Source organism: Papio anubis, chromosome 5, assembly GCF_008728515.1.
Source record: "Papio anubis isolate 15944 chromosome 5, Panubis1.0, whole genome shotgun sequence".
Taxonomy (NCBI): domain Eukaryota; kingdom Metazoa; phylum Chordata; class Mammalia; order Primates; family Cercopithecidae; genus Papio; species Papio anubis.
In genome coordinates this window covers 64,219,878-64,235,430 of record NC_044980.1, presented here as the reverse complement: position 1 = coordinate 64,235,430, position 15,553 = coordinate 64,219,878, and the positions used below count along the sequence as shown (strand labels likewise).

Genomic DNA, 15,553 nt, shown 5'->3' with positions numbered 1-15,553 from the left:
CTCTAAATATTAACAAAATTAAAAAAAAAAAGATTTAAGGAAGTATGACCATACTTCTGATTTAGAGTAAGAAGTAGGAAAGGAAAAAGATGATTAAAGAAAGTGCCCTGGGCCAGGCATGGTGGCTCACGCCCATTATCCCAGCACTTTGGGAGGTGGAGGCGCATGGATCACGTGCTCAGAAGTTCGAGGCTAGCCTGGCCAAGATGGTGAAACTCCGTCTCTACTAAAAATACAAAACTTAGCCAGGCGTGGTGGCAGGTGCCTGTAGTCCCAGCTACTTGAGAGGCTGAGGCAGGAGAATCGCTTTAACCCAGGAGGCGGAGGTTGCAGTGAGCTGAGATAGTGCCATTGCACTCTAGCCTGGGCAATAGAGCAAGACTCCTTCTCCCAAAAAAAAAGTACTCCAAAGTGCTAACTGAAAACCACTTGAACCTGGGAGCGAGAGGTTGCAGTGAGCTGAGATCATGCCATTGCACTCCAGCCTGGCAACAGAGTGAGACTTTGTCTCAAAACAAACAAACAAACAAAAAATTACTTTATATAGTCGGCCCTTGAACAACCAGGTTGGAACTGCATGGGTCCACATATATGTGGATTTTTTTCAACTAAACACAGATGGAAAACAGTATTGGCGGGATGCAAAACCCGGGTATCCAGAGGGCCAATTTTTCATACACATGGGTTCCACCAACTACAGGAGTTGAATATGCATGGGGGTCCTGGAACCAACCCCCTGAGTATACCAAGGAATGGCTGCACTTCACTGTATTTTCCAAATCATCCATACTTAAACAAACATAATATTTAACTTAAAAAATCAGATCTGAAATTTGAGGGCAGAACAAAACAAAGACCTGCAAAGTTTAATTAAACAAACCTTAAAACATTTAAAATACAAACTGGTATCCACCTGAGTGACTATAAAAGACCAGGTCATAAACCAAGCAGTGTGCAAACATGAGCTGTTTATTTTACAAGGTACAAGATATCCAGAAAAAGGAAGAGAAAAAAGCAACAACACTAAAAAGCCCTAAGAAGGGCAGAGAAACCACCGTGTTCAGCCAACAGGGACAGGGAATTACAAAACTCTAAGTTTTCTCACAGATTATACAAAAGGGCTAAAACCTGTTTTAAACACTGAAGGCACAGCTTTTGACTACCCTCTGCTCTGAGAGGCGGCGGGGCAGGAGGCGTGTTATAATCCTGAAGATGCTAAAAATCCAAGAAGGAAGGCAGTAAGATTTAGCAACATAATAAAATTCTAGACCGACCGCAATCTGTAGGGAGGGATTAAACTAATATTGAGTAGCTAATTGTTACTGTAGTAATTTTTTGTTTTGCTTTTTTGGGACAGGGTCTCATTCTGTCACCCAGGCTGGAGTGCAGTGGTGAGATCATGGCTCACTGCAGCCTTGACCTCCCAGGCTCCAGGAATCCTCCCACCTCAGCTTCCCAAGTAGCTGGGACTACAGGCACCTGTGCCCACGTCCGGCTAATTTTTTTTAATTTTTTGTGGATATAGGGTCTTGCCATGTTGCCCCAGATGGTCTTAAACTCCTGGGCTCAAGTGATCCTCCCTGGCCTCGCAAGTACTGGGATTACAGACTTGAGTTTTTCTTTTTCCCCTCAAATCAACCATCATTAGCTATTCGGGGAGTCACCTGTCTCGGCTCTTTGCAATCAATAAAACCCAAATTTTAATTCTCCTTTAGTGCAAGTAGTTAATTCTAGATTCTTGTCCATTATTTTAAGTAGAAATTGTTTTGATATTAATTTCTCATGACCAAAAGGAAGAAAACTCCCTAATCTACTCCACCGTGAACAGTTTAGATGCAGGAAGACACAATTCCACAGTGATAGCCACATTATCAGGGTGAAACTAATTCAAGCAGAAATGAAAGTAACAGGCTACATCTGCCTGTTGCCATCAATTAAGGAAAGAATGAGAACGTGGTATTGAATTCCGCGACGTGAACTTGGGCAGGTGAGGGGAGAATAGAAAGAAAGGCAAAATACCAGGCCGGGCGCGGTGGCTCAAGCCTGTAATCCCAGCACTTTGGGAGGCCGAGGCGGGCGGATCACGAGGTCAGGAGATCGAGACCATCCTGGCTAACGTGGTGAAACCCCGTCTCTACTAAAAATACAAAAAACTAGCCGGGCGTGGTGGCGGGCGCCTGTAGTCCCAGCTACTCGGAGGCTGAGGCAGGAGAATGGCCTGAACCTGGGAGGCGGAGCTTGCAGTGAGCCGAGATCGCGCCACTGCACTCCAGCCTGGGTGACACAGCGCGAGACTCTGTCTCAAAAAAAAAAAAAAAAAAAAAAAAGAAAGGCAAAATACCAGTGGTTAAACCACCTCCAAATAATTTATTTTAAATAGGCTTTCTAACGCATTTCAGTTCAGAAAACTGAAGGGGAGAGGAAAAGAAACTAGGAATTTGCCTCTGGTTAAGTATCACATAAAACATTAGTCTGGGCAAAATCATATATCTGCTATTCAACAGATAGTTCTTTTACATACAATGAAAATACTTGTTACTAGAGAGAAACAATGAAGTCCATGTGCAACAACCCACAGGGTATCAAATTTCCAGAGGTTCAAGGAGGAATTTTATTAAAATAATACCTTTTTCAAAGCTAAGTCATTCTTTCACCTTAATCATCATCACCTCCATAAGTTACAATAGTTATCTTTTGCCAAGTTATCAAAAGCAACTAGAACTGATTAAACCTACATGATAGTAAATCAGATGAGAGGCCAAAGTTCACTGGCACTCTAATATTACTGGCATTGGTCTCCCTTGAGTTGGGTTTGTTGTTTTTAAGCCTCTTGAAACCTTAAGTAAACAAATCTAACTGCCAATGAAAACTAACACACCCAGAAACTCTCAGCGAAACATTTACTTCATAGCTCCTAATATAGACCTGTTCTATTCCAGCTACAGGTGGCCTTGCCTGGAGGTAAAGGTCGAAAGAAAACACTTCCTAACACCTTCTCATGTTAAAGCGAGGGGAAAAAAAAAAAAACAGGGCTTCAAGTCAAGGGCAGGGACATAAGAACTATCATCTCAGTGGTGAATACATACCACAGCCTTCTTGGCTTTCCTAAGACTGCTTCATTTTTGCTCCTTAATTAACCAGAAAAAAAATTCATCTATCTTCCTAGATTCCCTTAAAAATCAGACTTATAGAATGTTAGAGCTAAGCCTTCAAGATAGTAATGTCTCGCCTATAATCCCAGCATTTTGGGAGGCCAAGGCAGGCAGATCACTTGAGGTCAGGAGTTCGAGACCAGCCTGGCCAACATGCTGAAACCCCGTCTCTCCTAAAAATACAAAAGAACTAATCAGGCGTGGTGGTATGCACCTGTAGTCCTAGCTACTCGAGAAGCCGAGGCAGGAGAATCGCTTGAACCCGGGAGGTGGAGGTTGCAGTGAGCCGATATTGCACCACTGTACTCCAGCCTGAGCAACAGAGCCAGACTCCGTCTCAAAAAAAAAAAAAAAAAAAAGATATTAACTTCTTTACCCTAGACCTGACCAGCAGCAGCCAGCATCCATCTTTAGCCAGCCCACTCCCCACCCCACTCCTAGAGGCCAAAATAAACCTCCCCGGGAACCAGTGGCAATACCTTCATGACAATCAATCAATCTGCTCAAAGAACCCTGTGATGTCAGTTTCTGAGGCAGCTTCTAACAGGACCCTAAGGGGATTTCTTAGAAAAAGTTTCACTCCAAACATCTTTTCGTTTTTATTTTTTCCGAGACAGGGTCTCACTCTGCCACCCAGGCAAGAGTGCCAGTGGCAGAATCACAGCTCACTGCAGCTTCAACCTCCCATGCTCCAGTGATTCTCCCACCTCAGCTTCCTGAGTAGCTGGGACTTCCGGCATACACCATCATGCCCAGCTAATTTCTTTTTTTTATTTTTTGTAGAGACAGGGTCCCATTATGTTGCCCGGGTTGTTCTCAAACTCCTGGACTCAAGTGATCCTCCCACCTTGGCTTCTCTAAGTGCTGGGATTCCAAGTGTGAGCCACCACACCTGGCCTCTAAACATCTCTAAAGACAGTTTACTAACACTCATTTGGGAGGCATTTTTAAAGAGATGAACTTCCTAGGCTTTCAGCAAATCACATCATATAGGAAGCCTGGTAAGATTAATAGCATATATTTTTAAAAGGAAATTGTTCTAATCTGTCTTTGCCTCACTGAAGTATTTCATAATGTTAACTCAGAATTAGTCACTGTGGTTTGTCATGCTGTTATCTATGTCAAAAGTTTAAAAGGCCTGCCACCTGCTATTCCAAAAACACCCTTGCCAATCTTGACCCAAGAGAGCACCCTTGGCAATGGTTTCTGTTTATCTCCAAAATGATAAGCAGAAAAATAAAAGGCAGTAGGGGAAGAAGCAGTTTTTGTTTTGCAAAAACCAAGTTCTTTCTGCATGATTTTTTTAGAAGCCATTTCTTTTCAAAACCTAGATTCACTTCTTGAAAATAGAAAGCTGATTTTCGCCTTTTAGTAAAACCATTTCCACTTAGCCCACCCTCTTAAAATTCTGAGTAAAAACCAATGCAACAATTTTTGCAACATATACAAACATTAATTATAAGAATAAAGTTTAACAAAGCACTAAAAATTCAGACACAAATTTGGGGCTTTAATAAAAGATGTAAAGTTATTTTTTTAACACTTACCCACTCCTCGACATTGGGGGACTGCTCTTCATAAATGTGTTCCTTGTCCCACAAAATATTGGACTTGTCATACCTGTCCATCTTTCTTCGAGTTTTCACAGCAAAGAAAATTATTAAAGCAAAAGCCACAATAATCAAGAAACCCAGTACAATGGCAATGGCCTAAAAAGGGGTGAAAAATATTGGCATAATTAGATTTTAATTACTTAATCACAATTCACCCTCTACATACTATTAAAACCCTTATCTACCTAAGGCCCTACTAAATCCATGTGGTTTAACTTACAGAAAACTGAAGCAAATAGTTACATTTCAGACATATCATAAAACCTAACCCACACTAACTGGGCTAAGGCCAGCAAATGTACACACATACATACTACTTGATTCAATCCTCAGAAAATGCCTAACGTTAAAAACTATCAATCATCACCCTCATTTCAGAGCTGTAGAAAATTAGTTCCAAAGCTTGTGCATCTATGGGCCACAGTTTTATAAACAGATGAGAATGGCCAGTAAAGTAACTCAATCATTGGTATACTTCTAAAGGGCCTGAAAAATGCTATTCAAAAGCTTTAAAATAGCCAATCATGCTTGTAATCTTGTTCAAAACACATGCTTAGCAAGCCTTTTTACAATGAATGTAAATTTCAGTCCACAGATCTCTATCTTACCAAAAATGATGAAGACATGGATCTAATCAAGCTATAAGTAGTAAATTGACTAATGATTTGTTTGGTCTGGCAGGTTTCTCTGTTTTAGGAGTCTTGCATACTTACTAGAAAGGGCCCTGTGACAAACTTCCTACTCTTAACAGTTCTCCCAGCAGTGATGGGATATTAAATGGTATATTGGCCTAGGAGGTATTTGAAGTTGAGGGAAGTACCAGGCCTCCGCCCTGGATGTCTGCTAATGGGAACAAGAGGCTCTCCTTCCAGCTGTCTGACAGTGACATCATTTTTCAAAGACTACAAGTTTCAAGTAGTAAGAGAACTAAGAGGGATGGATGGGGGTGTGATAGGATAGGAGTACCAACCTTCAGTCCCTATCTACAATGGGCATGTCTAAATGGCAACAACGAGCACTGTGAAAACCTACATCTGCAGGGAAAACCTTCTGTCTTCAAAATAATGGCAGAGATACTAGAGGTCTAACTCCAAAGGAGTGACTCATTCAGGAATGGGAATTCCAGAGTCAGTGTAAGAAAAAAGGAAAACAAGGGAAAAAAGATTAGTAACTCAGAAATGTTTCAGATGTTAATATAATCAGGATGACTCATGGTTACTAAGGTAGGTTTCTCAACCCCAACCTGCACATTTGAATCACTTGCATTGCTTTAAAACATACTTACACTCTGAAAACTATAAAACACAATTAAAAGAAGTTTAACAAGACCTACATAAATCACAAGACATCTTACGTTCATGAATCAGAAGACTTGTAATTGTAAAGATGACAATACATCCAAAATTGACCTACAGATTCAATATAACCCTTCAAAATCCTAGCTGGCATTTTTTTCCAAAATTGACATGCTCATCTTAAAATCCATATGGAAATGCAAGGAATCCAGAATCTAGCCAAAATAGTTTTGAAGAACAAAGTTGGAGAACTCCCAGTCCACAATTTCAAAACTTACTACAAAGCTACAGTAATCAAGACAGTAAGGTACTGGCATAAGGACATATGATTAATGGAACTGAATTGAGAGCCCAGAAATAAATGTCCACATTTATGATCAATTCATTTTTGACAAAGGCATGAAGAAAACTTAGTGGAGAAAAAGTCCTTTCAACAAGAACACTAAGACAACTGCATACAAACATGTGGAAGCTTTCAGAACCCTTGCTTCCATCACGCCCAAAATTAACACAACATGAATCACAGACCTAACGGTAAGAGCTAAAATTATGAAACTACAGAAAAGTTAAAAAATAGACAATGTAGGAGTACATCCTTGTGACCCTGAATTGGGCAAAACATTAGCTATGACACGAAAAATACAAGCAACAGAAGAAAAATTAAATAAACTGGACATCATCAAAACTAAAAACTTTTTTCTTTTTTTTTTGAGACAGAGTTTTCGCTCTTGTTGTCCAGGCTGGAGTGCAGTGGCACAATTTTGGCTCACTGCAATCTCCACCTCCTGGGTTCAAGTGATTCTCCTGCCTCAGCCTGAGTAGCTGGGATTATAGGAGCGTACCACCATGTCCAGCTAATTTTTTTATTTTTAGTAGAGACAGGGTTTCACCATGTTGGCCAGGCTGGTCTCCAACTCCTGACCTCAGGTGATCCACCCACCTTGGCCTCCCAAAGTGCTGGGATTACAGGCGTGAGCTACCATGCCCAGCCCAAAACTAAAAACTTTTATGCAAAGGACACCATCAAGAAAGTGAAGATGCCTATAATCCCAGTGGTTTGGAAGGCCAAGGCAGGATTGCTTGAGCCCAGGAGTTCCAGCCCAGACTGGGCAACAAAGTGAGACCCTATCTCTACAGAAAAAATTTTTAAAAAATTATCCGAGTGTGGTGGCATGCCCCTGTGGTCCTAGCTACACAGGAGACTGAGGTAGGAGGGTCACTTGAGCCCAGGAGGTCAAGGCTGCAGTGAGCAGTGACCGCATCACTGCATCCCAGAGTGGGTGACAGAGTGAGACTCTGTCTCAAAAATAAAACAAAAACAAAAATAGCCCAGTTAGGCCGGGCGCGGTGGCTCAAGCCTGTAATCCCAGCACTTTGGGAGGCCGAGACGGGCAGATCACGAGGTCAGGAGATCGAGACCATCTTGGCTAACCCCGTGAAACCCCGTATCTACTAAAAAATACAAAAAACTAGCCGGGCGAGGTGGCGGGCGCCTGCAGTCCCAGCTACTCGGGAGGCTGAGGCAGGAGAATGGCGTAAACCCGGGAGGCGGAGCTTGCAGTGAGCTGAGATCTGGCCACTGCACTCCAGCCTGGGTGACAGAGCGAGACTCCGTCTCCAAAAAAAAAAAAAAATAGCCCAGTTAAAAAATGGGCAAGTCTAGGCTGGGCGCAGTGGCTCACGCCTGTAATCCCAGCACTTTGGAGGCCGAGGCAGACAGATCACGAGGTCAGAAGATCGAGACCATCCTGGCTAACACAGTGAAACCCCATCTCTACTAAAAATACAAAAAATTAGCCGGGCGTGGTGGAGGGCACCTGTAGTCCCAGCTACTCGGGAGGCTGAGGCAGGAGAATGGTGTGAACCCGGGAGGCGGAGCTTGCAGTGAGCCGAGATCGTGCCACTGCACTCCAGCCTGGGCGACAGAGCAAGGCTCCGTCTCAAAAAAAAAAAAAAAAAAAGGGCAAGTCGTCTAAATAGCCATTTCTCCAAAGATAAAAGAGAAATGGCCAGTAAGTACATGAAAAGACGCTCAATAACATTAGCTACAAGGAAAATACAAATCAAAATCACAATGAAGTACCACTTCACTTCTCACCTATCAGCATGGCTAGAATCAAACAGACAATAACAAGTGTTGGTGAGGATGTGGAGAAATCGGAACCGTCATACATCTCTGGTGTGAATGTAAAATGATGCAAACTCTTTGGAAAAACTCTGGTAGCTCCTCAAAAGATTAAAGAGTCACCATATGATCCAGCAATTTCACCCCTAGGTATAACCCAACTCAAGAAATCATTAAAACATAGGTTTACACAAAAACGTATACAAGAATGTCTATAGCATGATTCTTTTTATTTTTTTTTGAGATGGAGTCTTGCTCTGTCGCTCAGGTTGGACTATATGGGCGCGATCTGGGCTCACTGCAAGCTCCACCTCCCGGGTTCATGCCATTTCTCTTGTCTCGGCCTCCCAAGCAGCTGGAACTACAGGTGCCTGCCACCATGCCTTGCTGATTTTTTTTATTTTTAGTAGAGACGGGATTTCACTGTATTAGCAAGGATGGTCTCAATCTCCTGACCTCGTGATCCACCCGCCTCAGCCTCCCAAAAGTGCTGGGATTACAGGCGTGAGCCACTGCGCCTGGCCTAGCATGATTCTTAATAGCCAATGTAGACATGGCCCAAATGTCTATCAACTGATAAATAAAATGTGGTTTATCCACATACTGGAATATTAGCAATAAAAAGGAACGAGGGAATGGCACAAGCTATGACATGGGCAAACCTTAAAAACATTATACTAAGTAAAAGAAGCCCATCATAAAGGCCACATTGTGTGATTCCATTTGTATGAAATACCTAGAGAATAGACAAATTTATAGACGAATGATTAGTGGTTGCCTAGGGCTAAGAACAGTTAGGGAAACGAGGAATGACCACTAACAGGTACAAGTTTCTTTTTACGATAGCGAAAATGTTCTAAAATTGATTGTGGTGATGGTGGCACAATTCTGTGAATATATTAAAAACCACTGGTTAAGTAACCAAATTACATGGTATGTTAATTATATCTTAATGACACTCAGTCCCTCCCCCAGATTTAATTAGAAGTGGAGCCTTGTCATTAATATTTTTTAAGAGTTTCCAGAGTGATTCTATTACATATCCCAAGTTGAAAGCCTCTGGCTAAGGAGATGGAGAAAAAACCCAACACACCACTCATACCTCCTGGGGATCCACAACACAGTAGTGATATAAATACTGATCCACGTAGAGTCCAGTAACGGCAGGTGTATAAAATTGGTTGCAGAGGGCATATATTTGTGAACCATACAGAGATCCAGAAGACTGAGCAGTTGGGTTCACTCCCATTATATAGACAATTGTGGCAATAAACACCATGATGCCCAGGATAGCACTCACTATTATCACACTTAAGTAATATCTTCTTGTTCTGGACATTTCAGATCTTATAACACTGGTAGCAAAGATCACCAACGCGGCAATGAAACAAAAGGCGGCCATGGCCAACATGAAGCCCTTTGCTGCTCTTGGGTCTGTATAGCCTCCATAGCCATAGCCATAACCATAGCCATAGCCATAGCCACTTCCGTAGCTACCAAAGCCACTTCCTCCGTAAGGGTAGCCTACACTACCTCCTATAAGGGAAGTTCCATAGCCTCTGTCCCAGGCAAGCGTGGAGGCCACACATGCAAAGATGGCAATGCACATCACAATAATGAGCATAGACAGAATCCGAATCACTCCTGGAGGAGAGGTCCATTTGTAAAAGTGAAGAATTTCATCTTCTGGGTAAAAAGAGTATGCTGGCTGAGACAGCATCGGTCGAACATGCATCTCTCCACCATACATGTCATTGCTTGGTGCATAATGATTCGGTTTGCTGAAATGAACATGAAAATAATTTCAAGTTAGCACTTTTTGGTAGTAAGCAGAAAGAACACAACTTATTTGGAATAATTTAAACCATTGGGTAAATGAAACTAAAGCTTATCTGTGCATAGGAATCACCTGGAGGGCTTGTTAAAACATAAGATTATTGGCCTCTGGCCACAACCTATTGTGCTCGGACATCTGGGTTATCTCTGTTTGGGGGTATTGTAAACAGTTTAAGTATAAACATCCTTCAATGTGTATTCTGGTATAGAAAAGTACTCATTTTTCTAGGGTATATACCCAGGAGAATTTCTGGATCACATATTTTTTTATCTCCAACTTCACTAGACAGTATCAAACTGTTTTCCAAAGTGATTGTACCAATTACCTACAGTGGAAAGGGTAACTGTAATATATCCATACAATGGAATACTCCATAGCTATACTGTCCAATGTGGCAGCCATTAGCCACTTGGGTCTATCATACACTTGAAATGTATCTAGTCCGGCTGGGCATGGTGGCTTACGTCTGTAATCCCAGCACTTTGGGAGTCCGAGGCAGATGGATCACTTGAGGTCAGCAGAGTTCGACACCAGCCTGGCCAACATGGTGAAACCCCATCTCTACTAAAAATACAAAAATTAGCCAGGTATACGCCTGTAATCCCAGCTACTCAGGTGGCTGAGGCACAAGAATTGCTTGAACTCGGGAGGTGAAGTTGCAGTGAGCCGAGATCGTGCCATTGCACTCCAGCCTGGGTGACAGAGCAAGACTCCGTCTCAAAAAAAAAAAAAAAAAAAAAAAAAAAGAAATGTGGCTAGTCCAAACTCAGATATGCTGTTAAAATGCACAGCAGTAAGTTCGGGGCGGGCAGATCACTTGAGGCCAGGAATTTGAGACCAGCCTGGTAAACATGGTAAAACCTCATCTCTACTAAAAATACAAAAATTAACCAGGCATGGTGACACATGCCTGTAATCCCACTTACTTGGGAGGCTGAGGCACGAAAATCAAGAATCACTTGAACCCAGAAGGCAGAGGTTGCAGTGAGCTGCGATCACGCCCACTGCACTCCAGCCTGGGTGACAGAGCAAGACTGTCTCCAAAAAAATTTAAAAATACACAGTGGATTTCAAAGATATAATATGAAGAAAGAATGTAAAGCATCTCCTGAATCTTTCATTTTTATATCAATCACATGATGAAATAATGTTTTAGATACAAGATTAAGTGAAGTATATTAAAATTAATTTCTTCTTTTGGCCGGGCACGGTGGCTCACGCCTGCAATCCCAGCACTCTGGGAGGCCGCAGCGGGTAGATCACTTGAGGTCAGGAGTTCAAGACCAGCCTGGCTAACCTGGTGAAACCCCCATCTCTACTAAAAATACAAAATCAGCTGGGTGTCGTGGCAGATGCCTGTAATCCCAGCTACTTGGGAGGCTGAGGCAGGAGAATCACTTGAACCTGGGAGGTGGAGGTTGCAGTGAGCCGAGACCATGCCATTGCACTCCGGCCAGGGCAAAAAGAGCGAAACTCTGTCTCAAAAAAAAAAAAAAAAAAAAAATTCTCCTTTTATTTTTCATGAAAGTATAAAATTACATATATGGCTCATGTTATATTTCTACAGTGCTATGAAGCCAAAACTGATGAACTATGAATGCATGCAGTTACAGATAATGCTGAAAAAAATGAAAAAATACATATAGCATTATTATATTTATATAAAGTTTTAAAACAGGTAAAACTGGCTGGCCGTGGTGGCTCACACCCATAATTCCAGCACTTTAGGAGGCGGGAAGGTCACCTGAGGTCAGGAATTCGAGACCAGCCTGGCCAACATGGCGAAAACCCATCTCTACTAAAAGTATAAAAATTGGTTGTGCATTGTGGTGGTTACCTGTAATCCCAGCTACTTGGGAGGCTGAGGCAGGAGAATTGCTTGAATCCAGGAGGCAGAGGTTGCAATGAGCCAAGATTGTGCCACTGCGCTCCAGCCTGGCCAACAGAGTGAGACTCCGTCTCAAAAATAAATAAAACAGGTAAAACTAAACTGAAATGTTTAGGATACACAAGGTGATAAAATGGTAAAAGCAAGTAATGATCATAACGTCAGGACAGTGGTCTCCAGAGAAAAGGAGAGGACACAGGGAAGGACTTTGAAGTGTTCTGTTTCTTGACGTGGGTAATGAGTATGTATGTTTGCTTGGTCTTTCCTCATGATCTCCTACATACATTGTATGTCCTTTTCTTTATGTATGTTTCAGTTCATCATTATTTACAAAAGCAACATAAAATAAGTGTCAGATTAGTGGTGCACTACTCAATTACTATATTCTCTAGTATGTTTTAAAAACTGTATTAACAACTTGTGTCCCCACCATGTTTTAGGCACTAGTAAGGAGGTTAAATAACTGGAACACAACCTCCACATGATATTGTGAAATATGTATTTGGTCTTCATCTCCATTTTCTGGCATACAACTCCTAAAATCTCTGGAATCTCCAAAGTGATAAATGTCCCTTATATGTTAATGAGATGATAGGTTCCTAGCAGCCCTAGGAAGCTTCAGGATGGGAGCTAGGATTAGAGGGTTGGAACTTTTCAGCCCCAAATCCCTCTGGACAGGAAACGGGGGCTGAGGCTTACACTGCTCACCAATGGCCAATGATTTAGTCAATCATGCCTGTGTCATATAGCTTCCATAAAAACCTAAAAGGACTGAATTCACAGAGCTTCTGGACAGCTGAACATGTGCAGGTTCCTGGAGGGTGGCACAACCAGGGAGGGCCCCTTCCCACATACCTCGCCCTGTTCAACTCTTCATCTGGTGTTTGTTGGTATCCATTGTAATATCATCTGTTTGTTCATTCATTCATTCATTCATTCTTAAAAGACAAGGTCTCCCTATGTTGCCCAGGCTGGCCTCAAACTCCTGGGCTCAAGCACTCCTCCTGCCTCATACTCCCGAGTAGCTGCGATCACAGGCGTGCACCACATCTGGTTTTCGTAATACCCTTTATAATAAACCAGTAATGATAAGTAGTGTTTCCCTGAGTTCTGCGAGCCACTTTAGCAAATTAATTGAACCCAAGGAGAGACCTGTGTGAATCCTGATTTACTGTAGGTGGGTCAGAAACACAGGCTACAACCTGAGCTTGTGGCTGCTACGTGAAGTGGGGGCAGTCTTGTAGGAATGAGCCCTGAACCTGTGATCTGATGCTATCTCCAGACAGTGTCAGAACTCAACTGATAATTAGAGGACACAGAGCTATTGTCCACTGTAGAACTGATTACTTGGTTGCTGGTGGGGAAAAATCCCCACAAATTCTGGTGATCAGAGGTCACAGATGTGTTGTGACAGAACAGCAGGAGAAACTGTTTTTGCCTACATTACACTCCACTACACTTATCAGGGTTAAAGCTGCAAACCACTTAGAGGAGGAAATCCCTATCAATGTTTGATAGCAAATTTGGAATTCAAAAATTCACTGATAAATCTTCACATGACGAAGGAGCCCAAAACCCCTCAACATTGCTTGTTTTAGATAATGGCAGGAATCACTCTTAAAACGGACAGTATGGAAAGTATTATGCTAAGTGAAAGAAGCCAGTTACAAAAGGCCACATATTACATGAATCCTCCATTTATACAAAATATGCAGAATAGACAAATCTATAGAGACAGACAGTAGACCGATAGTTGCTTAGGGCTGATGGAACTGGGAGATGATTGCCAATGGGTAGGTTTCTTTGGAGAGTAATGAAATGTTCTAAAATTAATTGTGGTGATGGTTATACAACTCTGTGAATATATTAAAAATCATTAAACTATCCATTCTAAATGGGTAAATTATAAAGTATGTTAATTATATATAAAGTATGTTAATTATATCTCAATAAAGCTGTTATTTTCATTTATTAATTTATTTTTTGACAAGGAGTTTCGCTCTTGTCTCCCAGGCTGGAGTGCAGTGGTGCGATCTCAGCTCACCGCAACCTTCGCCTCCTGACTTCAAGCGATTCTCCTGCCTCAGCCTCCCAAATAGCTGGGATTACAGGCATGTACCACCATGCCTGGCTAATTTTGTATTTTTAGTAGAGATGGGGGTTTCTCCACGTTGGTCAGGGTGGTCTCGAACTCCCAACCTCACGTGATCCACCCGCCTTGGCCTCCCAAAGTGCTGGGATTACAGGCATGAGCCCCCCGGCCTGGCCTTTTTTTTTTTTAGATGGAGTCTAATTGCTCTGTCTCTAGGCTGGAGTGCAGTGGCATCATCTCAGCTAACTGCAACCTCCGCCTCCTGGGTTCAAGTGAATCTCCTGCCTCCCGAGTAGCCAGAATTACAGGCAAGTAGCTGGGATTACAGGTGCGAGCCACCACACCCAGCTAATTTTTATAGTTTTAGTACAGATGGGATTTCATCATATTGGCCAGGATGGTCTTGATCTCTTGACCTTGTGATCCACCGGCCTTAGCCTCCCAAGGTGCTGGGATTACAGGCATGAGCCATGGCACCCGGCCTGGCCTAAAGCTGTCATTTTTAAAAACTGACAATATATTGCCAGTGCCCATCTAAACAAGGCATTTAAATGGAAGCTTCATTATCATTTGTACAAAACAAAAACGAACATACAAACATAAACCTTGGCAATCTCTTGAAATAAACATTAGCAATAGGTGACAGTAGTTGTCCTAGTACAGACAAACTTTCACTCTGAAAGTTGAGAGAAATTCACTTTTCAGTGCAGACTCTTTGATAAAATTTAAATTTACAAGTACACGTATCGTTTTATTTTTAAAAGCAAACACTTAAAAATGAAAGTTTCAACCATACTTGTTGTTTACACGTGACAGACTTTTTAAAAGAGAATAACTAAAGGATTATTTACTTACAATTCATCAGGTCTGTAAGGAGGTGGACTTTCAAGAGGCCTGGATGACATGGCTGATGTCAATGGTCAGCTGATCTTCAGGATGAGCAATGCCCTATAGCTCCCAAGATAAACCAATCTAAGCAACAAAAGTAGGGTTATGGCATTACTACTGAGCTCACAGTTTCTTTCTTTTCTTCACCCCCTCCCCCTCACCGAGACAGGGTCTCACCCTGTCACTCAGGCTGGAGTGCAGTGGTCCAATCACAGCTCACTGCAGCCTTGACCTCCCAAGCTCAAGCCCTCCTCCTATTTCAGCTTCCCAAGTAGCTGGGACTATAGACGTGCACCACCATGCCTGGCTAATTCCTCTATTTTTTGCACAAAAATTTGAAACATATATAATTTCATATTACTTTTGAAAGTTCATATTAAATGAGAACACATATGAAAGTGCACATATAGCAGCACTAGCACATACTAGCTCCTCAATGCAAACTAACAATCTAATGGGTTAAATGCCTTAATCATTAAAAAAGATAATAAAATGTATCTATAAATGGCAGAATTGTAGATATTTTCCCCCTTATCTCCTTTTCCAAGTCTTCAAAACCGAGCATACTTTTTATACAAGGGGAGAAAAAACACTATGCATAGTATTAATTGGTCATTTTCTGAAATTTTGTCCTAATATTCTTCAGCACAAGTTCCTAAACAT

General features: G+C 42.0%; 1 protein-coding gene across 4 annotated transcripts in view; it reads right to left on the bottom strand.

The window, feature by feature from the left end:
• The window catches only part of OCLN (occludin), a 60,900-nt gene that overhangs the window by 34,314 nt on the left and 11,033 nt on the right, over positions 1-15,553 (bottom strand). For 3 of the 4 annotated variants that reach the window (XM_003899773.2, XM_017959621.2, XM_003899772.2), the window contains exons 2-4: positions 14,858-14,974; positions 9,288-9,966; positions 4,700-4,861 (exon numbers count right to left, since the gene is read on the bottom strand). In XM_003899773.2, the coding sequence (XP_003899822.1) occupies positions 4,700-4,861; positions 9,288-9,966; positions 14,858-14,907 (891 nt within the window). In that variant the 5' untranslated portion in view covers positions 14,908-14,974. Of the gene's footprint in view, positions 1-4,699; positions 4,862-9,287; positions 9,967-12,765; positions 12,894-14,857; positions 14,975-15,553 lie in introns of those variants that run through there. The other variant, XM_017959622.2, reaches the window with a different exon arrangement.